The 22616-nt window shown below is 46.9% G+C and overlaps 3 protein-coding genes across 3 annotated transcripts in view; 2 read left to right on the top strand and 1 right to left on the bottom strand.

The window, feature by feature from the left end:
- F11R (F11 receptor) overlaps window positions 1-22616 on the top strand; it is a 313105-nt gene that overhangs the window by 38942 nt on the left and 251547 nt on the right. The gene's annotated exons all lie outside the window — the stretch shown is intronic.
- On the top strand, window positions 900-14154 carry LOC114586442 (intelectin-like protein). The gene is made up of 8 exons (XM_028709905.2): window positions 900-1055; window positions 3021-3085; window positions 4977-5141; window positions 6661-6908; window positions 11587-11745; window positions 12221-12341; window positions 13427-13530; window positions 13763-14154. The coding sequence occupies exons 2-8, from the start codon at window positions 3025-3027 to the stop codon at window positions 13913-13915; spliced, it is 1011 nt and encodes a 336-aa protein (XP_028565738.2). The 5' UTR covers window positions 900-1055; window positions 3021-3024; the 3' UTR covers window positions 13916-14154.
- LOC114586441 (uncharacterized) lies at window positions 7791-11203 on the bottom strand. Its single transcript, XM_028709903.2, has 4 exons — window positions 11108-11203; window positions 8491-10118; window positions 8272-8360; window positions 7791-7817 (listed from the first exon to the last, which is right to left on the bottom strand). Exons 2-4 carry the CDS (start codon window positions 9941-9943, stop codon window positions 7791-7793), a joined length of 1569 nt encoding a protein of 522 aa, XP_028565736.2. The 5' UTR covers window positions 9944-10118; window positions 11108-11203.

Genomic DNA, 22616 nt, shown 5'->3' with positions numbered 1-22616 from the left:
TCTACGTGTCCATCTTGACAGGCTGCCAAGCCTCCCATTTTTTAAAAAAATTTCCCATAAATCCATTAGTTATAACTGAAGTTAGAGGGGATAACCCTGGAGCCAGTTTAGGGGAGCAATTACTCCAAACTTTTAAGTGCAGCCTTTGTTGATGCAAGGTGGAATCACGTATGTATGTTTTTCTTTGGTTAAACAATTCCCATAGTATTATGGCTACCATGGAGACAAGTGGACGTGTGGGCGTAACAAACTTATGAGGACAGAAAACGAATATGCCATTCTAAACCCTGATTTGCCTGTTGAGCATTCAGCAACTCACCCGATGGTTTGTGATTTTAAATGATGGTTAGTGCAATGGTGGCTTGGTGCGATGGCTAAACTGAACTCTGTGCTTAGCTGGTACAGTGGTACCTCGGGTTACATACGCTTCAGGTTACAGACTCCGCTAACCCAGAAATAGTACCTCGGGTTAAGAACTTTGCTTCAGGATGAGAACAGAAATCGTGCTCCGGCAGTGCAGCGGCAGCAGGAGGCCCCATTAGCTAAAGTGGTGCTTCAGGTTAAGAACAGTTTCAGGTTAAGAACAGACCTCTGGAACGAATTAAGTACTTAACCAGAGGTACCACTGTACTTGTGAACTGAACGCATGTAGCCCTCCCAGTACAAACTATTGTGTAAATTGAGACTTTTTATCTAGATTGGAAGTGTGTGTGTCCCTTGAAGAATAAAGGTGCGACCCTATACTTCCTTGCCTGGGAATAAATTCCATTGAGCTCAGTGGACATAGCCTTGCCCTGCAAGTGAATTAATCTCTCTGCAATCTTTTCAGTGCCCTCCTGGTCACTGTGTGTCCTTATGTCAACAAACCTCTGGCCACTGGCCACTGTGAGCTGTTTGCCCTGGTTTGCTCACCAAGGTCCATTTCATTGTTAATGAAGACGAGAAGAGGACTGAACCCGTCTGGTCAGAGGGCTGGGCCTTTCTTCCTGTCTGAGCTGCTGCCTCTGCAGTGTCCAGTAGTAAACAGCTGGAGGAAGCTGTGATCTTGAAGTCAGGTGAGCTGAAAAGTCCCCCTCCCCAACCATTTATGCCGCGTAAAATAAGGCAGAAGGTTTTTTGGCTTCACGTCCCAAAATGGATGCCCACCTTTCAAGCAGAGAAAGAGGAGCCTAGAGTGTGAGAGGTCGCTCAATTCTTCATGGAGGGCCAGACGAAACAACCAATTTGGCCAACTATCGCCCAGTCTCAAATCTGCCATTCTTGGGCAAGGTGATTGAGCGGGTGGTTGCTGAACAACTCCAAGCACGCCTGGAGGAAACGGACCATTTGGATCCCTTCCAATCGGGATTCAGGTCTCACCATGGGACTGAAACTGCCTTGGTCGCGCTGGTTGATGATCTCCGGCGGGCTAGGGACAAAGGTGAGAGCTGTTTCCTAGTTCTGCTGGATCTCTCAGCGGCCTTTGACACCATCGACCATAACATCCTTCTGGACCGTCTAGAGGGGTTGGGAGCTGGGGGCACTGTCATACAGTGATTCCGCTCCTTCCTCCTGGGCCGTGTCCAGAAAGTGGTGGTGGGGGATGAGTGTTCAGACCCCTGGGCTCTCACTTGTGGGGTGCCTCAGGGTTCTGTCCTCTCCCCCATGCTTTTTAATATCTATATGAAGCCGCTGGGAGAGATCATCAGGGGGTTTGGACTGGGTGTTCATCAGTACGCAGATGACACCCAGCTCTACCTCTCCTTTAAATCAGAACCAGTGAAGGCGGTGAAGGTCCTGTGTGAGTGCCTGGAGGCGGTTGGAGGATGGATGGCGGCTAACAGACTGAGGTTGAATCCTGACAAGACAGAAGTACTGTTTTTGGGGGACAGGGAGCGGGTTGGTGTGGGGGATTCCCTGGTCTTGAATGGGGTAACTGTGCCCCTAAAGGACCAGGTGCGTAGCCTGGGAGTCATTTTGGACTCACAGCTGTCCATGGAGGCGCAGGTTAACTCTGTGTCCAGGGCAGCTGTCTACCAGCTCCACCTGGTACGCAGGCTAAGACCCTACCTGCCCGCAAACTGTCTCGCCAGAGTGGTGCATGCTCTAGTTATCTCACGCTTGGACTACTGCAACGCGCTCTACGTGGGGCTACCTTTGAAGGTGACCCGGAAACTGCAATTAATCCAGAATGCGGCAGCTAGACTGGGAGTGGCCGCCGGGACCATATAACACCGGTTCTGAGAGACCTGCATTGGCTCCCAGTACGTTTCCGAGCACGATTCAAAGTGTTGGTGCTGACCTTTAAAGCCCTAAACGGCCTCGGTCCTGTATACCTGAAGGAGCGTCTCCACCCCCATCATTCAGCCCGGACACTGAGATCCAGCGCCGACGGCCTTCTGGCGGTTCCCTCACTGCGAGAAGTGAGGCTACAGGGAACCAGACAGAGGGCCTTCTCGGTAGTGGCGCCCGCCCTGTGGAACGCCCTCCCATTAGATGTCAAACAGATAAATAATTACCTGATATTCAGAAGACATCTTAAGGCAGCCTTGTTCAGGGAAGTTTTTAATATGTAACGCTGTACTGTTTTTAACACTGATTGGGAGCCGCCCAGAGTGGCTGGGGAAACTCAGCCAGATGGGCGGGGTATAAATAATAAATTATTATTATTATTATTATTATTATTATTATTATTATTATTAACCACAGCCTACTAGCCACAATGAATGTGTGTGTGTGAGAGAGAGAGCAAGAGAGCACATCTTTATTTAGTCTTGCAGCCCCCTGCCAATCCATGTGGGGCAACTCCAGGTACTTGTGGGTCTGTTTCAGTGCAAACAGCCTGAGGGCGTCTTCCTTTGACCCTCCTCAATGGTCTGCATTTCCACCCGTTGGTTTCCCTCCGATTTGCCAAAGATCCAGCCTTCACTCAACTGCAATTTAGCTCTGCTTCCTTCCAAATCTCTCTCTCTGTTTGAGTGCATGATGAGTTCTGGAGCGGAGTGATTCTGAAATAATGAACCTTTGGTCTTTCACTTTAGGAAGATGAAGCAACTTGTGATTATTCTGCTGTGTGCCTTTGTGTTTCCAGAAGGCCAACGGTGCGGTAAGCGTCTGGGTCCCTTGGTGAAATAATAGCCAGTAATAGGCGAATGAGCTTCAAAAAATCAGGCCAAGTTCAAATTGTTACTATTAGTATTAGTGTGGCAGCCCCTACACTTTGGAATTTCCTATTGACATCAGGCAAGTGCCTTCACTATACAGTGGTACCTCAGGTTAAGTACTTAATTCGTTCCAGAGGTCCGTTCTTAACCTGAAACTGTTCTTAACCTGAAGCACCACTTTAGCTAATGGGGCCTCCTGCTGCCGCCGCGCTGCCGAAGCCCAATTTCTGTTCTTATCCTGAAGCAAAGTTCTTAACCTGAAGCACTATTTCTGGGTTGGCAGAGTCTGTAACCTGAAGCGTAGGTAACCCAAGGTACCACTGTATTCCTTTTGGTACCTGCTAAAAACATTTTTGTTTAGAGAAGGCTACCCAGATATTTAGAAAGTTGATGGGAGTTTTAATCTGTTTTTGGCCTATTGTTATTTTAACTTTTTGAACGTCTTGAATTGTTAATTTTTCTTATTGATAATTTTATTGGTTTTGGGGGTTTTTGTAAACCACCCAGGTTTTGTTTTTTTACAATCAAGCAATGTATAAATTTGTATAAATGCAGTGCTTTTTTCTTTAAAAAAATGTTTAGGGGTACTCTCATTTTGACTCAAGAAAATCACCATTTTATAGTTCAAATCGGGAAAAATACAGTGAATGGACAAAGTACAAAGATTCACAAAATGTTTAGGGGTATGCGTACCCCCAGAAAAAAGCACTGTATAAATATGTATACATTTGATGAAATTAATAATTAAAATGCAATAAAATAAATGGAAATTGAATCCTGACCAAACAAAGGACCTTTGGGTAGATTATAATATACTGTGTAATAATATATAATGGTCTTAAAATAAATATGGCTGCTTTAACCAGGAGGCTTGTGTGGCAGTTGAATGAGACGTTTGGAAAGAAACAAAATTCACAGGTTCTGGCTGCGTATGCAAGACCTTTGATTCTATGCTCAGTGCAGACCTGAGAACTTGCTTTTTCAACATAATCCACACAGCATCTAGATCTGTTGCTTATTTTTTTGCTGCCGAAATGCACTTATTGAGAAAATGGTTTCATTCTGAAAACGGAAAGCTTGTTGCATATTGATTTGGCATTACCCTGCCGTGTGTTCTTTTGAATAGTTTCAAAATGTTTTTCTTTTCATTTAATTTCTGTGTTTGTGTTGTTGTTTTAAAAAAACCACCTTGGTGTTTGCCACCCTTTGGGAGCAAAAGCAGGATAGGCATTTAGTAATTAAATAAAACCATGTGTTCTGATACCTGGCTCCAACCAGCAGCTGGGAAATCAAATTTTTGCCCCAGTTCAAGTTTCTGAACCGTCTTCAAAGGCAGCCCCATGCTAAGTGTATTACAGCAGTCTAACCTGGAATATCCTAGTGCACGGAGAACTGTGTCAAGATCCTTCTTCTCCAGAAGGGAGAACTGTGTAGAATCTGCATAAAAGTATAGATGTAAACATACTCTCCCTCTCTCTTTCTTCCCCCACCCTTTCTGCTTTGTTTAAAAAGCAAGTGTTCTGGTTCCATTTTGTGTGACCCTTATATTATTTATTTTATTGCATCAGCACCCCACCTTCTTCTCCAAGGAGTTTTAAGGAGGCAAGCATGGTTCTCTCCTCCCTCATTTAATCCCCACAACCACCTTGCGAGGCAGAGAGGCAGTCATGCCCAGCGAGCATTATGATGGCCAAGTGGGGATTTGAAACCTGGTCTCTCCCAGGTCCTAGCAGTCCAAAGCTCTAACTGCTAAACCACCACTGGCCTCCCTCGCTTGCGGGTTTCCGACCCACTAGTTGAAGACCAGGGCCCTGATGAATCTATTTTGTGCAGAGAGCAATGGCTGTGTCACTTCCTTGAAGCGAGACATCCTCAAGCTAATGGTCAAGTGGGAAGATGCGACCTGTCTCCAGAACCATCAAGGTCTGCCCCCGAACCTCCTTCAGTCTCTGCCCCGAAGCTGCATGGAAATCAAAACAGCACTGGAAGGAGCCACAGGTGGGTGAGTCAGGAAAGGGGCATGTTCGGTCCAGAACTTTCAGGGGGTGCGATGGGCTGAATGCAATGGCCACAAGGCAAGTTCTGCATGTCTCTGCCCATGTGACCATTATGGCGGGGCCTTGAGCTGGCTGTTGTGGACAGGAATCAAAGTGATTCCAAACTATACGAGGATGGTTCTTGTCAGTGAAATTCTACTCCGTATTGATCCAGAGTAAACGGCGTTTCCGTGTGCGGCTCTGGCTCGCCAGAGCAGCGATGTCACGCTGGCCACGTGACCCGGAAGTGTCTGTGGACAGCGCTGGCCCCCGGCCTCTTGAGTGAGATGGGCGCACAACCCTAGAGTCTGTCAAGACTGGCCCGTACGGGCAGGAGTACCTTTACCTTTATCTTATTGATCCAGAGTAGATTCCAATGCAGTTAGCAGAGTAAAAACTTAAATCACATTGCAGGGTTCCCCAAAAATAGACCAGAGGCAATTAATATTTTATCCATCAGAGCTTTATTGAAGACAAGTGAAATCCAGGTGCAGCAGACTTAACTTAAACTTACAATAACTTATAATACAAGTCTAAACCTTAACACTAAGCATACTGTGTGCAGAACACCACAGCAGAAGGAAGAGAGGTAGAAAGAGAAACCCAGGCTCCTTCTGCCCTTACTATTAGTCAGCACGGCCTCGACAGAAGAGATAAGAGAACTAGTTTAAACCAGCTGTACTCAGCTTCTCTGAAGGAATCACCCAAACAACATGACCCTTCTACAGTGGTACCTCGGGTTAAGTACTTTAGCTAATGGGGCCTCCTGCTGCCGCCGTGCCATGATTTTGTTCTCATCCTGAAGCAAAGTTCTTAATCCGAGGTAGTATTTCTGGGTTAGCAGAGTCTGTAACCTGAAGCATATGTAACCCAAGGTACCACTGTACTTGTTTCTTTCACACAAAGAAGCTTCCAGAACCCTCTTGAATTAATTAGAATAGGAAAGATCTCTACACATCAGATCAATACTTAATGCACTAAGAAATACAAACTAACAGGTTTGTGCCCTACATATGGTGAAACTGAGACCAGCAAATACAGGCACCCCTTCTCTTTAGCGCCTGAAATTGCGCAAGTCAAATGTGCGCAAAATGGGGGGTTATTGTGTAAGAAATATCCATCTCTAACCACTGCTGCTGCTGTCTATATTATAATATTGTATATCTTATTCGTGACTGAGAGGGCTGTTGATGGCTATCAGGCATGATGGCTGTACTGCTGTCTCCACAGCTGGGAGACTACAGGAGAGGAGAGGGCATAGCTGTCAACGTTTCCCTTTTTTTAAGGGAAATTCCCTTATTCTGAATAGGACTCCTTGCAAGAAAAGGGAAAAACTGACAGCTATGGGACAGGGCTCTTGCGCTCGGATCCTGCTTGCTGGCTTTCCACAGACATCTGTTTGGCCGCTGTAAGAACAGGATGCTGGACTGGATGGGCCTGATCAGGCAGGGCTCTCCTGATATCCTGGTTTCCTCTTGCAGATGGGTTGTATGACTTGGCCACAGAAGATGGCGAGGTTTACCAAACCTTCTGCGACATGACCACGAATGGAGGCGGTTGGACACTGGTGGCCAGTATCCACGAGAACAACATTCATGGGAAATGCACCCAGGGAGACCGCTGGTCTAGCCAGCAGGGCAATGACATCAAATGGCCTAATGGAGAAGGCAACTGGTCCAACAACGCCACCTTCGGGTCAGCAAAGGGCTGCACAAGCGAGGACTACAAGGTCAGCTTTGCTTTCCGTACTGCACACGGTGGGTTTTCTTGATTAGGAAGCGTAGGCAACATAGGTTGTGTTTGAATATAAATCCTAAGCCAGGGTTGAGTACCAAACGAGTCTAAGTCTTGGGCTTTTGCACTCTTCCTTGGTTTCGCCTTTCCCATGATGCGGTTGGAACCATTTGCTTCCGCTTTTCAGCTAACCAGTTTGTCATTTCGCCCCCCCAAGGTGGGACAAACTGCGGTTAGTTTAAACTGGGAACGGAGTAGAAATATGGGTCTGCATTCTGAAGTGAATTGACCTCATCAGCTGGGCCTGGACTTACATGTGGATTAGAAGACAGCTAACAAAAAATGCAGACACAATGTGTATTTTGCGTGGCCAGGTGGAGATTCCCCCCCCCCCGACCCCCAGGAGGAATAATGACTCATGACAACGTGTTATGGGATTAAAATTGGCCACAACTTTATTAAACTTTCAGATGTAGGGAGACCTTGGCTTAGGCATTGGGCATTTATCCCTCCCCGTCCGGGGTTCTGGGGAACATCAGGGTTATCCAAACTGTGTGGGGATTGGGCTGGCTCTGGAGAACGTTTGTTCAAGCAGAGAGGCCGCCCCCCAATTTGCCGCAACACAGGAGAGAGCACTGACAACGAAATGGTGTATGGCCAGTGACTCCCTTCCACACAACCCCTTTAACAGGGAACCCTGGGATCGCTGCCGCGGGGGTTGGGGGTCACTGCTTCACGCCCCCTGCCCATTTAGGGAAGAGAGACTAAAGGATTCCGCCCAAGGCCTGAAACTGCCAAAGTTGTGACGTTTTTGCTACGGGGAAGGCAAAACCTGCCAATGCAGGGAAATTCCTTCCCGGTCCTTCAACAGCAACCATCAATGACCGCAGCAGCGCCCGCATACCTGTAAAGAAGGGGTTAACCTGCAAACAGAAGGTGTAAACTGAGGGAGGGCAGGGTGGGTGAAGCTCTGGAGCAGACGGAGGACTCCCAGATAAGGACCACCCCTCTATTGTGTGTGCAGGGTGGTCTCTAACCCTACCTGGTCAACTCCCCTGGCAACATCTCCCCAGCTGAGATTGACGAACTGTTCGAGGTTAGGCGGATATCCAGCTTGGAGAGGCGAAGCCAGGCTAAAATGCCGGGGGTCATGTAGGATCAGGTGGCTGATCATACGGAACTCACCTGGCACCTTTTTTGGGACGATACCTAGGGGTGGTACTATGAGGTTAGGAAAGGGAGGCTCTGGGAATGGACCAGTCACCTGCTCTTTGGCAATTTTCTTCTCAGCAACGTGTGGCATCTCCCATACAAACTTTTGGTGGGGGGGGGGTGTTAGTGCACGATGGGTTGCCTACCACTGGGATACGGAAGCCTTCCCCGAAGCCCCCCTCAATGTATTTTGCTGCCTCCCTGTTGGGGTACTCGTGAAGAAACAGCAGCATGGCTGAAAGAGAGATGGGTGAGGGGGCTAGGGAAAGAAGAGGGCCACCTGCGGGTATTGCTTCTATTTGGCTGTGATCCAGAATTGCCTGAGGGTGCTCCGGCCTCTCTTTTTTCCTGGGGCGTACCTGTACCTGAGCCGCGAGAGCCTCGGAAAGGCTTCTTCCCTCGAAAACATTTGGTGGTGGGGTGCGATCCGCTGCAGCGTTCACACTCATGAGCAAATCGACATTTCTCTCTATAACAGGCACTGTCATTATACTCCCAGCACGGTTTTCTGGGGACCTTGGGCTGGGGTTTCGACTGCTTTGTGTTGTCAGGCCTTTTCTCAATATATGGGGTGACCAATTCTGACCACAAATCATTATCCTGTACATCCCACCTGGCTGTGGGGTACACGGTTGCCTTCTCTCTAAAGGCCTCATCATACTCGAGTGCCGCTGCCTCCCCAGCTATAGCCTCGGCTTTTAGTATAATAAGCTGGTATTTGGCAAGGTGCCAACCTCTGTCTGGGTAGGCGGCACTTACTATCCCCATGTAGGTGGAAAATGCAGTAAGCCAGTTGTGGAAGTTGCGCTCAACCAACACTTTCTTGTCTTTTTTCTGCTGTTTAGCAGGTTTGGCCTTTAGGCTAATTGATGAAGCAGGGGATAACAAGGAGAATAGGAACAAGGAGAATAGGTCCACAAACTTACCATTAAGGATGCGTTCCCTTATCTTTTTACACAGGCGAATGCCTGGGGGCTGGTCAGTCCACTTAAAGTTTGACTTCCTTATGCGGCCTCTGGAGTCAATGCCCTCCTCGCCACATGGCGCAGTAGCGCCATTGTCGCGCCTATGCTTCCTATTGCGGCGACGCCATATCCAATGTGGCAGCCCTGGGGCATGCGGGCCCGTGACCCAATACCCCTTGATGTTTCCTTCCCGCTCACTGTCAGAGGAACTAGACCTACCTGTTGAGCTTGAAGACGTGGAAGACTCCCTTCTGTACTTGTGCCCCCTTTTCCTGGATCTGCGATGCTTCCTTCCACGATGACGCGAGCTGCGAGGCTCTGGGCTCTTGTACCTATCGGAGGAGCTGGAGTGGGGGGACCTACCTCTGCACCCTGAGGATGCGGTTGATGAGCGGGACCTGTGTTCTCGGGTACAGTGGTCTGGAGAACTGTCACTGCGCCTTCTATTGTGGCGGTGAGGTGACCCAGGGCTCCTTCCACGCGATTCCAGCCTCTCCAGGCGTCGCTTCAGCCAAGCAGTGGTCTTGTCCCTCCTGTCCCCGTGCTCCAAGCGTGAAGAACTATCACTATCAGATGAGTGGGCCGGGGAAGAGCTCACCTGACGTTTGCATTTTGCAGCTGGCCTCCTGTCTGCATGGCTTGTGGAGGCTAGCGGGCTTTCAGACCTTGATGACCCTCTCACTGCAGCGGCCCTCTTCCTGGGCGCGGCTCGCCCAGGTGTGGGATGCTCGTCGCCAGATGGGCGCGCCCTCCTCCGGCCCACTACCTGAACCTGTGCTGACTTACTGGGCGCACCCCTTTTAGTGCCCCTTCTTGTGCAGGGAGGAGAAACTACTTGACACTTAGGTGGCATGGTGGAAAGCTAACAGGGTAGTATCTAAAGGTAGAAATCTATAGACTGAATGAGGACTGAAGGTGTTAGTGATGCAGAACTAATATACTGAAATGCTGACGCTTGATATTGCGGGAAAGCTAAGGGTGAAAGGGTGAGACAAGAGCTGAGCCACAGCAGGTGTCGCTAGAGTAAGCTGTAAAATAAACCCAGGAAAAACAGTTAAGGTTCGCTGTATAATATCGCCCGAAGTCAACGGGTTATATCCTCTAGTGGTGGATAACCAGGCCCCAGGCCCAAGACTGGCTGCAAATCTCAGCAGTGATCACGATAATAGTAATAGTAGTAGTAGTAGTAGTAATAATAATAATAATAATAATAATAATAATAAAGCGCATGCATTGTTCATTCATTCATTCATTTACTATTTTTACTTTATTTTAATATTTATTTATTTATTTTTATTAGCCCCCTAAAAATGGTTGCCGCCACTCCCAAGATGGCCGCCGCCAGGCGACCACCCCTAACATGGCTGCCGCCATGTGACCACCCCTAACATGGCCGCTGCCATGTGTACCGCGGAAACCTGCCGCGGGGGCCGCCGAGTAAGCACGGGGAACGGGCAGGGCTGCGCTAATACGGGAATCGGTAAAAAGCCCCCCCCCCCGGGAGAAAGGAGAAGGCCGCAAGAAGCGGCGCAGCCCCCGTCCCCCACGAGCACGGGAAGCGGCGCAAGACTCCCCCCCCATCGCCCCCCCTGCAATGACCGCGAGCTGGCAGGGGAAGGGGAAGGCCGCAGGAAACAGCCCCTCAAAGATGGCCTAAAGGCGAGCACAGGGGGGAAAGAGTCGAGCAGTGAAAGCGGGAATGGCCTCTGAGCCCGCCACCCCTCCAGGGGCGCAGGCACGCCGCCGCAGCTACCCCGCCCCCCGGGGCTGCAAAACTGCCCTGTTAGAAAGGGGGAGACCAGAAGAGTCTCTCTCCGCAGCCGCCACCCTCCCCATGCCGAAAAAACGGGCACAGGGAAAGGAGGAGGGTCCGAGATCATGCAACCTGCCTGCGGGGAAATAGCGCCCACTGTAACTTCAGCAAAGAAGCCAAGGCTCCAACACGCTGCTGGAGAAGTGAGGCTATGAGTGGAGAATAAGGATGGGGTGGTGGAAGGCATAGGGTCCCTGGTCTTACCTCCGGCAAGGATGCAGTCCAGCGATGTCCACTATCCAGAAGCTCTGGAGCCGACTGAGGACTCCCAGGTGAGTTCCACCCTCTATTGTGTGTGCAGAGGGGTCGTAACCCTACCTGGTCAACTCCCCTGGCAACACCTCTCCAGCTGGGATTGGCTAACTGTCCGAGGTTAGGCGGGAACCTCCAGGTATCCAGCTTGGGGAGGCGAAGCCAGGCTGAACTGCCGGGTCGTGTAGGATCAGGTGGCTGCGTGCAACCTGCAAAAGGCGCCCCCCCATCTGAGGTGGGCAGCGGTCATTATGGTGAAAGTAATACAAAAATGAAAGCAAAAGTTGTCAAGGATGCTGCAAAGCAAGTCCCATGAAGAGTGGGACTGAGGACCAGATAAAGTTATCTGGAGGGCCACATTTGGCCCCTGGGCCCAAAGGTTCTTACCCCCAGCATACAAGATTTTCCTCTCAGACTCTTTTGCTTTTCAGAACCCTGGCTACTATGATCTTGAAGCTCGGGATTTGGCAATCTGGCATGTCCCAAACAACACCCCCATGAAGGAATGGATGGATGCCGCCATCTTGAGGTACCACACTGAAAATGGATTCTTGGCTGAAGAAGGAGGCAACCTTCTCAGGCTCTACCAGGTAAGCATGGCTGCCTAGTGACTCAATATTTGGGCATTGATAGCTGTGACTAGTTTGGAGTACCTGGTGCCCTCTCCTTGTTTTGGGCTCCCAACGCCTATCAGCTCAGCCCCAGGCAGCAGCACAGCCATTTTGGATGACCCCCTGCAATTGCATTGACATTTTGTTTTTAATTGGGATATCTAATCACATGTTAGATCTGTTTTGGACCAAGTTAAAGGCCAGCATAAGACAAGTGTGATCCTTTTGTTTTTATCTTCTCACATTTGTTATTATTAATTTATTGCATTTAAATCCCACCTTTTTCTCCAAGGTGTTCATGGTTCTTCCCCATCTAATTTAATCCCCCAAACAACCCTGTGAGGTAGGTAAGGCTGAGAGGCAGCAACTGGTTCAGCACCACTTTTTTAGAGGCCAGCATATATGTTCTCAGACAGGCCTTTCTCAGCTCTTTTGGCATTTCTTCTCCTTCCAGAAATACCCAGTGACATTTGGGATTGGCACCTGCCCAGATGACAACGGCCCAGCAGTTCCTGTCATCTATGATACTGGCAATGTGCAGCAGACGTCTTTCTTCTACTCCCCAAGTGCTCGATGTAAGTTTTAGTTCCTTGAAGCTAGTGCTCAGTGTCAGTGCAAAAAAACTCTCATGGAGTTTGCTTGGATGTCTTTGGTGGGGAAGCTAAAGCCTACCAAAGTATCCAGCCCGAGACCTGAAGCTTGATTCTGAAGTAGGGTTGCAAGGTCAGGAGCATCCCAGACCCTGAGATTTCAGGGCCCAATCCCGAGAATTAAGAATAGGCTCTGGTGATGTCATGGGGTGAACTTTAGAGATTCTTTCTCTCTGCTCCCTCCCAACACTGAGTCCTGGAGATGGAGGTTAATTGGGAGAAAGGAGGAGGGAGCAGAGGAGGGCAGATTCCCACTCCACAGAGAGTCTATGCCATAATTTGCATCTGGCTCCTGCCAGGCTGAAACTTGCAAGCTGCATTCTTAATTAATTTTTAAAAAAATTATTATTAATTGGCATTCATGCCCACCTGGAGCTTCAATACCCCCTGCCCCACCTGGAGGCAGCCAGACGAACCTGGAGACTTCAGGCCAGCCCAGGAGGTCTGGTAACCCTGTTCTGAATAAAAGAAAGAATGAGTGAACCCACCCATCCTCATTCTGAACTTGAATTTTAGCTGTTCAGCATATAAAATGATGGGACTCTCCCAATTATTTTCACCACTTTCGGGAGATGTTTCTTGATTCATTAGCCAAAATAAGGCAACTGCCTCAGTGGCAGGTGTGGTGGTATCGCCCTGAGCTTCCCTCCTGAGTGCCCTGTTGCTTCCCCTATGTTGGGGACAGACCATTGTGTCTTCTTCACCCTGAAAGTTAGCTGCCCTCAGGTCCACTGTTGCGAGTGCTAAAGTAAGACACAGCTCCCAGTCCAGAAGGTATCTGTATAGGCTGATCTGGAGATGCCAAGCACTGAACCTGGGGCCTTTTGCACCCCAAGCAGCTGCTCTGCACCTTGGTATGCGGCCTCAGCTGAGCCGTGAGTACTGTGTTCAAATTAACAGCTAGCAGCTGCCAAGCTCTTGGGAATAGAGGACAGTCTATATGCTGCATACTCCATAATATCCCTCTCCCCCCCCCTCCCCCACCGTCACCTCTGATTTTGTTTTTCCAGCAAAGATTGAACCTGGCTTCATTCAGTTCCGGGTGTTTAATAACGAGAAAGCTGCCATGGCTCTGTGTGCTGGGGTTAAAGTCACGGGATGCGATACAGAATATGTGAGTGGCTTCTTCAATTGCCAGTGTTGCATATCCTGGTCCCAATGCCCAGGCCGGCCCAACCATTAGCCCTGCTGAGGCAGCCACCTCAAGCAGCAGGCTGGGGGTGGCTGGGTGGAGGACAGCAATTCCAATAAGCCAGGCAGCAAAATGTATTGGGCCGGGCCGGCCCCTCAATTTTTTTAGATTGTGCAATCAAAATTCTGGCTTATGCTTCTTTATTTTCTTCCAGACCTGTGTTGGTGGCGGAGGGTATTTTCCTGAAGGAGCTCCAAGGCAGTGTGGCGACTATACTGCCTTTGATTGGAATGGCTATGGCGCACACAGTGGCTATAGTGTCTCCAAAGAGTTACTGGAATCTGCCATGCTCCTTTTCTATCACTAAGGTGAGGAAGGAGGTCAAAGTAAACATGACGATCTGTATGCAATTTGGCATGATTTCCCCCCCCCCCCCCACATAACAAGGCATGTAATAGAGCAGTCCCACTACCCCTGGTTCACATAGTTTGGCTTTCACAACCCTTTATTTTTTGATGGGCACAATCTGAACCCTGTAATAAATAAAAAAGAATGGAATTATATTTTTTGATGTGACAATAATATTAAAAAATGAGTGAATCTTAACTTACCTGTTTTCTCCCCTAATTAGCTGTATGATGCATATCAGGTGATCCAAATGATACCTGTTTTTTCTGTTTTATTTTCTGTATGTTCAAAATTTAAAGAACTATTTTTATAAGAAAAATACGGTGAGGAAGGCTGCTAACCATATCTCCTTCTGCTGTAGAAGCCCATAATGTGTTTGAAAGAATATTGATTTTGACCTCATTCACAGAGGTCAAAGTTATTCCCAGTGGGATAATCTGTTACTGCCCCTATCAAATGTGGGATGAATGTTTTAACCCCTCTCAAGCAGTTTCAGCATTTGGTTCGATTGGGAGATAGTTGGATAAGATAGTCATTTATAAGCCTTATTATTTCATTACATGTACTATCCATGTCTGCAAACCACAATGGCTATGTTCTGTCTCCGCTGTCGGAGGCAGTAATGTTTCTGAATATTATACCAGTTCTTGGGAATCACAAGTGGGGAGAGTTGCTGTTGCACTCAGGTCCTGCACCCAGTGAGCTTCATGGCTGAGCGGGGATTTGAACCCTCGTCTCCCAGGTCATGGCTCAACATTACGCCACACTGGCTCTCATGGCAGATACACTCGCAGATGGCTCTGAGATCATGTTTACCCTCAGAACCACAGATCCAAGAGTGCCCAGCCATGTTTCCTCTGTTCGCAGCTCCATGGCAGTTACAAACACCAACTATTATATGAAGCATCGAATCAGCAAATTAGCATTTAGGTTGTGACAAAACATGACTAAGTACTTGAAAGACAAATAAGCCCTTCTCCCCCACGCTGAGTAGGAGGAAGATGTTCTGTAATGCAAAAAGAAAACAGATGGGAAATACGAAGGAGATGGGTAGGAATCAGTGCCTGTGTCCTGTCAATGCATTAAAAGGGGTAGAGTTTGGCTGCGGTGCTCAGCCGCTGTCCTTACATGTAAGCAATTAAGCCACAGTGGTTGATTCCAGACATGAAAGTCCCTGGATATTACACTCTGCCCTGTGAAAGCCTGTGCCCTTGTTGTTTAACGCTGGTTGTGATTTGATTATTCATTGGGGAGGGAAAGGCACTCAGCACATGCTCAAGAGCACTCTATACATTTGTATTTTTAACACCCTTTTTCATTCATGAATCTTGAACTAGTTCACAATGTACACAAAAAGCATTAAATTAAGGCATAACAGTTAAAAACATTCGGACAGCCATGCAATTTCAATGGCTACAGCAGGCAGAACAACACCCACCCCCTTCATATCAACAGGAAATGCCTGGGTAAAGAGAAAAGTCCTTAAGGGAACTTCCAGTCATTCAGTATTCTGTGGGAAGAATTAAAGTGCATACCAAAACTTTATATTTGTGCATGTAAGGTACATGAATGCACTCTGCCGCCCAGCACAACAAATCCTTAAAAAAAAAAAAGAAAAGGGACTTTTTGCTGTTTGGAAGTGATGGCAATATGCATGGGGAAAGTATAGGGTGAACAAATGATTAATGGGAAGGTGTGCAAACACCCTGCAAGCAAATCAGTGACCTCTGGAGGGCAGGATCCATCAATAAAAGCAGTATTTCTCAAGCTTTTGCCAAATTTTTGTGGGATATCCAGCCTCACATAACCAGCATGCTTTATTTAAAGCATGAAGCGGTTAAGACCATAGAATATGATGTCCTGCCAGGCTTAGCTAGCTCACTGCTCCTCACTGAGGGAGGGAGTCTTACCAAACTCTTTGTTTTCTCACACTTCCACCATGTGAACCCTACCAGTTATGGAGCCATCTTCCTTTTAACCAAAATACAAGCAGAATACCAACAATTTTGAGGTATTGCACAACAAACCATCTTCATGAAGATATTTGTTGTTGTAATTTTGCAATAAGTGATGGAAAAATGCACTGGGAAGTGTGGGATAAAGTTTGCTTTAAGCAACATTGTCTAACCTCTTTGCAAACAAATGAGAATGAATGCTCAAAAGAACAGGTCTTCTGAGGCCTCTTATCTCACAGAAGTCTATCTGGGGTATTGTAATTTTGGGACATAAAAACATATTAGGCTGCACATGATAAATTTACCACCTTTTGTTTGGGATACAGAGTTGAAAGTTTAAATCGTAGAATTATTTCCAGGGGGGAAAGAAGATGCACATCAAGTACATTCTCCACTCCTAAGATCTGGGATAAAAGAAAGAAAAATCACCAGACAAATCAACCAAATGGATATCTGAGAGTTTGCTTGTTTCCTTGTGAAAACAATTGAATAGCAACTGGTAGGCTACCCATGAGGTTATTTGCATTTCTGTTTGAAATTTTAAAAGAAAGCATAAGTTTCTAGTGTTTGTAGTAGCAAAGAAAGGCAGAAATGGATGGTAAGCAATACAAATTAATGCCAAATTTATGGAATTTAGCTGCTGGAGCTTCTACTCAAGAAGACCCTGGGGTTCAACATTTACTTCTGTCATGTACTCATTACGTAGCCCTAGGCAAACTGCAATCTCCACTACAGCCCTTCCTCCCTTCTGCAACGTGGAGATAATAAGAGTGACCTAACTTAAAGGGTTGTTGTAAAGATTTCAAGATAATTACGTGCCTGTGTACATGTTCCCGTTGACTCTGCATGCAGTGCACTACCACCACAGGTCAGGGAAGCAGTGTACACACCAGCTGCAATCCATATATATCCATCTATTATGCCCTTTCTTATGAAATACTGCATTTTGAGGAAGTTTCCTCAAACCATATTTGATCCGAATTGAGAAAAAGAAACATTTAGCTGAGTTTTGAATTTATTTTTCATGTGCCCAGCCTGTGAAGCACTCATACTCTGAACACTGCACATAATGCTAAACGTAATTATGCTAAACGTAATTACTGGCTGCATCACTGAAGGTGTAATCCTGTACAGTGGTGCCTCGCAAGACGAAATTAATTCGTTCCGCAAGTCTCTTCGTCTTGCGAGTTTTTCGTCTTGCGATGCACGGTTTCCCATAGGAATGCATTGAAAATCAATTAATGCGTTCCTAGGGAAACCGCCTTCAGACCAGGTCCGGGGACAGTCTGTCCCCGGACCTCTTCTGAAGGCTGGGGGGGACGGGACAAGGGCTTTTCTTCCCACCCCCAGCATTTTAAAAAACCCCGGGACAGCGGAGGACTTCTCCGCTGTCCGGGGCGATCTTAAAATGCTGGCGGGCGGCATTTTAAAATCGCCCCAGGACAGCGGAGGACTTCTCCTCTGTCCGGGGCGATTTAAAAGCCCCTGGGAAGGCAGGCAGGGGGGACAAAGACTTTTGCCCCCCGCCAGCCTTCAGAAGAGGTCCTGGACGTCTTCTGAAGGCGGGCGGGGGGCGAAAGTCTTTGCTCCCCCCCGCCTGCCTTCAAAAGCCATCCGGGACAGCGGAGAAACGAAGGCTGGCGGCGGGAGGAGGTCTCTCCGCCCGCCGCCAGCCTTCGGAGGAGGTCCGAGGACAGTGGGGAAGACGCGCTGCGCTTCCCCGCTGTCCCGGAGATTTCCCTATGGGCTGTCGTCTTGCGAAGCAAGCCCATAGGGAAATTCGTCTTGCGAAGCGCCTCCAAAACAAAAAACCCTTTCGTCTAGCGGGTTTTCCGTCTTGCGAGGCGTTCGTCTTGCGAGGTACCACTGTACTTGAGACCTACCAGAAGAGAGGCAGTAGAATTTGGTGGAGTCCTGCTATTTCAGCAGAGTGCAAGCATGCCTCCACTCCAGCTGCCCAGTCCATGGGGGGGGGGGACACTTACCCTGCCCTGGGCACTGGCAAACCATGCTACACCACTGCAGGAGAGTACATAACATTGGGCTAGAGGGGTCAGAAATGACACATGGTTCTTCTGAAAGATAGCTGGTTTGATTCTGATACAAAAGAGCTTGATAGAATTACCCTCCTGCCTCTCCAATGCCTATGATAGTTCTGGATGCAATGCTGCATTTGTTTATTTAACAAAAATTATATGCTGCTTGATCGCAATAAAAATATAACAGAATTACTGATAAAAACGGTAAAAAGCAGATACTTTAAAACATTCAAAATATAATTAAATTCAAGAATAGGCTAAAAAGGCACGTGTTTAATCTCAGGTTTTGTGTGTCTGGATAGGTTTGCCTGAACAAAAATGTCTTTAGCAAGCATCGAAAAGAGTACAATGGAAGCCTGATGTTAATGGGCAGGGAGCTATAAAGTGTAGGTGCTGCCATACTAAAAGATTGATTTCTTACAAGCACAGAACAAGTATTATGTGGCACCTGTAACAGTGCTAGCTCTGCAGGCTGAAACAGTCATTTGGGCATCTATAGTGTACGGTGATCCTGGAAGCAAACTGGTCCCAAATTGTTCAGGTCTTTATATACTGCTAGTAACACCTTGACTTTGGGCCTTGAGAAGCAAATGAGCACCCAGTGCAGATCTCTGAGCAGAGGTGTTATATGTTGACAGAGTCTCGCTCCTGTTAGCAATCATGCTGCAGCATTCTGGACTAACTGCAGGTGAAAGGGAAGCCCCACACAGAATGTGTTGCAGTAATCTAATCCTGAAGTCACCATGGCATTCCTTATGTTTGCTATTAATTTGTACTGAATTGTTTCAAAGATTTTGAGCAATAGTACTTTGTTAGCTTCCTCCAGCATGCTACTGGAAAAGAGGAATACAAATACATATCATGAACTCCCAAAACTGGCTCCAGGGGAATGGCAATGCTGGATGAGACCAGCAGAGGGCTCTCCACCCTAACAGTGCTACCACTTAACAGTGCTACCTAACAGAATATCCAAGATGATGCGATGTGGCCTTAGCGAATTCTCAGTTTGCATGTCCCCACCTCTTCCAGTCTAGAGAGGCCAACTATGGCTGTCATGCCCAAAGCACCCCCAAACCGCTGGAGCAAGCACTGTTAGTACCGCTCCTCCTACAGGCATCAAATAAGGACTAGCACTGGAGAATATCTCCTGCTCCTCCAGTCTGTGAAAGTTTTTCTTCTTTGAACCCAGAAGGGATCTGGTTCACATAAAGGGGATGATCTGCCTTTCTCCCTCACACGTGGTGCACCATGACAGCCTTAATTGTCTTGTATTTTTTTTTATCCTTTTGGCTTGACAATATCTGAGTAAGCAATCTTGCCATGTCCAAAACATTAAGCTATATCAGTAAATGTCCACAAGCATCAGTTTGGAACAGACTTGGAGATGGTAGAGGCAATGCACAATTTAAAATATAGCTTTCACCCTTATTCAAACCATTTGGTTGTGCTGGCTAGTTATAAATAACCACTAAAGGGCAAATTCCATCAACAAAATAATTTATGCAAACAGCAGTTTAATTGCATTAATAAGAAGAAAATTAGATTTCCTACCCTAACTGAAAATATAGGCTCCTAACTTCCTCCAGCCTATCTCAGTTTTTAAAAAATGTTTAAGTTTTCCTAACGTATCTTACCATCTAAGTTCCCTGGCATTCTGTAATAAATTCCACAGTTATCCAGCCAGTGCCATAGGCAAAGATCCTGTTGTCTTCAGATAGGTGAGTGTGTGTGAGGAAGAGTTAGATAGTAAGAAGGAAGGGTGGAGTGGGAAATAAGTCTCTGAACATCTTTTATACTGTAATAGGAACTGGACCAAAACGTTCTATCTTGCATATAAATCTAATTACTTGTGTAGACAACTTTAAGGTAGATATTGAATAGGCATTGCATATTATGAGTGTCCACAATCTAACAAGGAGAAACCCCTGCTTTCAGTTCTTTGTTCAGGTCAGTTTGGCACATTCCAGTATTTTCATCCAAACCATTGCAGGGGGTGAAAGCTACATTTCCCTGCCTGCTGCAATCTCAATAATTACCAGCCTTCTCCCCTGCAGCTGCTATTCGGATTCTGAAAAAGCATGCAGAGTAAATGGGAAAATGTATATAATATTATGTCCAGTTTGACCTTTTTGTTTGCAAATCCATTAAAGATGAACTTTCCCTCATTGCACCCGGTCCTGAAATAGAAAAACCATATTCTCAGTCCTTTGAATTGCCTACCCTCTCCTATCCACAATGAGTGGAAGATTTTTTAGAACAATTTGACTTCAAGCAGAGCAGATCCCTTTAGCAGGCTTTAGTAGGAGCAGTTTATGGTGTGAAGGAAACCTTATATGGCTATATATTTATATTTTGTGTAAACAGACCAGAAGGGTATTTGTTAACAGAGGAAAAACACAAGGAAAAACAGTTGCCAGAAGAATGCACTTCAGCAGCTGGGATCTCTCTCTCTGGCATTCCAGATTGGGTGGAAGGGGGGAAATAACAGAAAGTACCAGAAGCTCTAGAAAGGAGTGAATATTCACCTTCTGCATTGTGACAAGTATAAAATTTGCCTTTCCAGCCCTGTACATCTGTCAAGTACGAACGGCAAATAACAGCTGTCTTCCTACAGCCACATGTAATTTTTTCATAACTGCATTTAATAATAACTGGATTACTGCAATGTACTCTGTGGGGTTGCCCTTGAGGTTGGTGTGGAACCTGCAGCTGGTGCAAAATGTGGCAGCTCGATGATTCATTGGGGCAGAATATCGCCAACATGTTACCCTGCAGTTGAAGGCTAAGTTCAAGGTGCTGGTTTTGGCGAATAAAGCCCTATGCAGCTTGGGACCAGGATACTTTAGAGATCATCTCATCCCTTAAATACCCAGTTGATCACTGCACTCCTCTGCAAATACTGTCTTATCAGGAGGTCTGGATTCTATACAATGCATAAAGTGGGGCTTTAGTGTTGTGGCACCCACCATGTGGAATTTTCTCTCCCTGGATAATAGACAGGTGCTGTCTTCTGTTGTCTGTTTGGTACCTACTGAAAATTTTCCACTTTCAACAAGAAAGTTGAGAAATGTCCCCGTCTGCGGCTGTATTTGAATTGCTTTTACTTTTTTCTCACTTGTCATTTGCTGCCTTGGACTCATTTGGCAGGAACGGTAGGCTATAAATCCAAGAAATCAATAAATATAAATAAAAAAAAGACCAGTCAATTGAAACCCAAGCCTGTATTATCAATTTCTTCCTATTTATTATGGAATAAAAATAAAGTTCCTTTTCCAATCTGACCTGAAATCCTGTTTTGGGTATGGTTGCTTACATTTCAGTCAATGATTCTGCTGCATAAGGAGGCACTGAGTTTGTTTCTAAGCAAGACAATGGAAACACAGAAGTGAGAACTGCAGAGCTGGCAATGCAATAGAAGCACATAACCGCAGAGTTGGAGAGTTCCCAAGAGACCATCCAGTCCAACTCCCTATAAATCCAACAATTCCTAACCACTTGGATGTTTGCTTTTAAATTACGTATATCTCAAGGGAACCCTTACCACAGTGACTTGCCTGCTAGCTGTCATGGGACAGCTTTGCTCTGCAGAAGATGGAAGCATATCAGTCAATTCAAATGGAACTGAGGGCTTTAGGGCCTGGGGTGGGAGTCTTGTTAGAATTAAGTTATAAACAGAAACAAAAAAGCAACCAGTCCCTGGCAGGCCCCCACCATACAGCTAGCTGAGCCCTCTGAGGCCTGGGGCAAGTGTACCCAGCTGCCCCCACCCTGCACAAGCCTGGGGGCCTCACCATTGTGAACTGAGAGTGCAGCTGAATTTAGCATATGCTCAAGAGTCCTGTGTGATGATGATGCCTTGCAACAGAAGTATGGTAGTGGGATGACCAAGCAGTGTATTTAAGGGAAGCTTGTCAGCCATGATCAATCTTCAAATTCAGCAGCCCCTGATATGTTTCTAAGGAACCCCAGGACTTCCCACAATATAGTTTAAAGAAAACAGTGTTCTAGATCAGGCTTCAGCAACCTGATGCCATCCTGACATTTTGGACTACATGCTGGCTGAGGCTGATGGAAGTTATAGTCCAAAACATCCGGAGGGCCCCAGCTGGGTGATGGCAGATCTAGATTAATTAACACAGAATTCGAAGATGTGATCTTGGGTGTGTGTGGCTCAAAACACGCAAACCCTATTGCTATTTCCTTCAGCGTACCTTCAGGAACACTGTGCTATGCTTATGGCCGAATTGAGGTCAGGGAGCCAAAGGTTAAAAGCAGTCTGGCAGAGAAGAGAGTACTTGAGAAGGATACTATTTCTGGAACGTGCCTTGGATCGCAAGCACCACTGGCCGTAAGCCCGTAGCAGGGCAAAAACTTCTCTGACATTTGCAGAATGCATTTGACGCCCGAGAGAAAACTAACAAAGCAGCAATTGAGATGCAGACTGACCCAGCTGAGACCAGCTAAGGTTGACTCTTCTGCGTATGCACCAAAAGTTTTAAGCACACTCTCCCCTCCACCACCACCCCCGAATCCTGGGAACTGTAGTATATACCTCAGAGCTGTAATTCCCAGTAATCTTAACAAACAACAGTTCCCATGATTTTGTTGGGGGTGTGTGCTTTAAATGTATGGTGTGCACGCAGCTGGAAAAATAAGACAAAGCATC

The sequence above is a fragment of the Podarcis muralis genome, chromosome 16 (genome assembly GCF_964188315.1).
Source record: "Podarcis muralis chromosome 16, rPodMur119.hap1.1, whole genome shotgun sequence".
Classification (NCBI taxonomy): domain Eukaryota; kingdom Metazoa; phylum Chordata; class Lepidosauria; order Squamata; family Lacertidae; genus Podarcis; species Podarcis muralis.
Note: the sequence above shows the minus strand (reverse complement) of the source record. Positions and strands in the feature narration are given on the sequence as shown.

Bases quoted from the DNA above. Each gene is read 5' to 3' on its own strand.
- LOC114586442 (XM_028709905.2), top strand. From the start codon at position 3,025: ATGAAGCAACTTGTGATTATTCTGCTGTGTGCCTTTGTGTTTCCAGAA. The intron at 5,142-6,660 runs GTGGGTGAGTCA...TTCCTCTTGCAG, and splicing joins AGCACTGGAAGGAGCCACAG to ATGGGTTGTATGACTTGGCC. The intron at 6,909-11,586 runs GTCAGCTTTGCT...TTTGCTTTTCAG, and splicing joins GCACAAGCGAGGACTACAAG to AACCCTGGCTACTATGATCT.
- LOC114586441 (XM_028709903.2), bottom strand. From the start codon at position 9,943: ATGCCACCTAAGTGTCAAGTAGTTTCTCCTCCCTGCACAAGAAGGGGC. The intron at 8,361-8,490 runs GTACAGGTACGC...TCTCTCTTTCAG, and splicing joins CCGAGGCTCTCGCGGCTCAG to CCATGCTGCTGTTTCTTCAC. The intron at 7,818-8,271 runs GTAGGCAACCCA...CCTTCTTTACAG, and splicing joins AAGGCTTCCGTATCCCAGTG to GTATGCGGGCGCTGCTGCGG.